This window comes from Empidonax traillii, unplaced genomic scaffold, assembly GCF_003031625.1.
Source record: "Empidonax traillii isolate 1590-97213 ecotype Southwest subspecies unplaced genomic scaffold, ASM303162v1 scaffold1819:size175429, whole genome shotgun sequence".
NCBI lineage: Eukaryota > Metazoa > Chordata > Aves > Passeriformes > Tyrannidae > Empidonax > Empidonax traillii.
The window spans coordinates 165,419-166,421 of NW_020957012.1; the positions used below are offsets into that span (position 1 = coordinate 165,419).

Consider the following 1,003-nt stretch of genomic DNA (forward strand, 5'->3'; position numbering starts at 1 on the left):
GCCGAACTACAGCTCCCGCCGTGCCTTGCGGCGCCCCCTCCGCACTACAGCTCCCGGCACGCCCCGCGCCCGCCCGGGCCCTGCCGCCGTGGCTCTTTCCCATCGCCGGCCCCGCGGACTACGCTACCCGTCGTGCCTCGCGCGGGGCGGCCGCCGGCGGGCCGCGGCGGCGGCGCGCGGGGCATGCCGGGAGTTGTAGTCCCCCCGGGACAGAGGCTGTAACGGTCCCGCTGGTGGTACTGCCCCCCCCCCCCCCCCCCCCCCCCGCCCCCCCCCCTTTCCCATTCCCGGCTGGCGGCTGCGGGGGCAGCGGGAAGAGGAGGAGGAGGAGGAAAGGAAGAGCTGCTGTACCGGCACAGGGGCCGCCGCTGCTGCCGCCGCCCGAGCAGCCGCAGGTGAGAGACGAGGGGGAAGCGGCGCGGGGGGCGGGGGGGGGGGACGGGGACACCCCTGGGTGACAGCGGCGGGGACGGGGCGGGGTGTCGAGCGCGGCGTCCCCCCCGACCCCCGGCGGGGATGGGGATGGGGAGGGGATGGGGATGGGGATGGAGATGGGGAGCATCTCCCCCCCGGGGGTGCGGGGGAAGGGGGAGCGAGACGCGACGCCGGGATTGTCGCTGCCCCCGCAGAGCCCGTGTCCCCCCCGAGGCTGTGTGTGTGTGTGTGTGCGTGTGTGTGTGTGTGTCCCTCGGGGTTATTGCCCCCATCGCCGAGCCTGTTACCCCCCTCCCTCCCCGCAGGGGCTGTTGCGTGTCCCACCCCCCGAGCTTGTTTTGTGTCCCTTCCCCTCCGAGCCTGTTGCCCCCTTTTTCCCCCAGGGGCTGTTGTGTGTGTGTCCCCCTTCCCCAGCCTATTACCACCCCCGGAGCTATTGTCCTCCCCCCTGCCCCTCTCCCAGGGCTTTTGCCCCCCTCCTCCAACCTATTGCCCCTCTCCCAGACCCCATTTCCCCCCCTCCAGCCTGTTGTCCCTCCCAGAGCCTGCTGTGTGTCCCCCCGCGCCC

At 73.7% G+C, this 1,003-nt stretch overlaps 1 protein-coding gene across 1 annotated transcript in view; it reads right to left on the minus strand.

Moving 5' to 3' along the window:
- PLEKHB1 (pleckstrin homology domain containing B1) overlaps positions 1-185 on the minus strand; it is an 8,449-nt gene extending 8,264 nt beyond the window's left edge. The window contains exon 1 of the mRNA XM_027908718.1: positions 128-185. Coding sequence (XP_027764519.1) covers positions 128-185 — 58 coding nt within the window. The remainder of the gene's footprint in view (positions 1-127) is intronic.
- Positions 186-1,003: the final 818 nt, after the last annotated feature.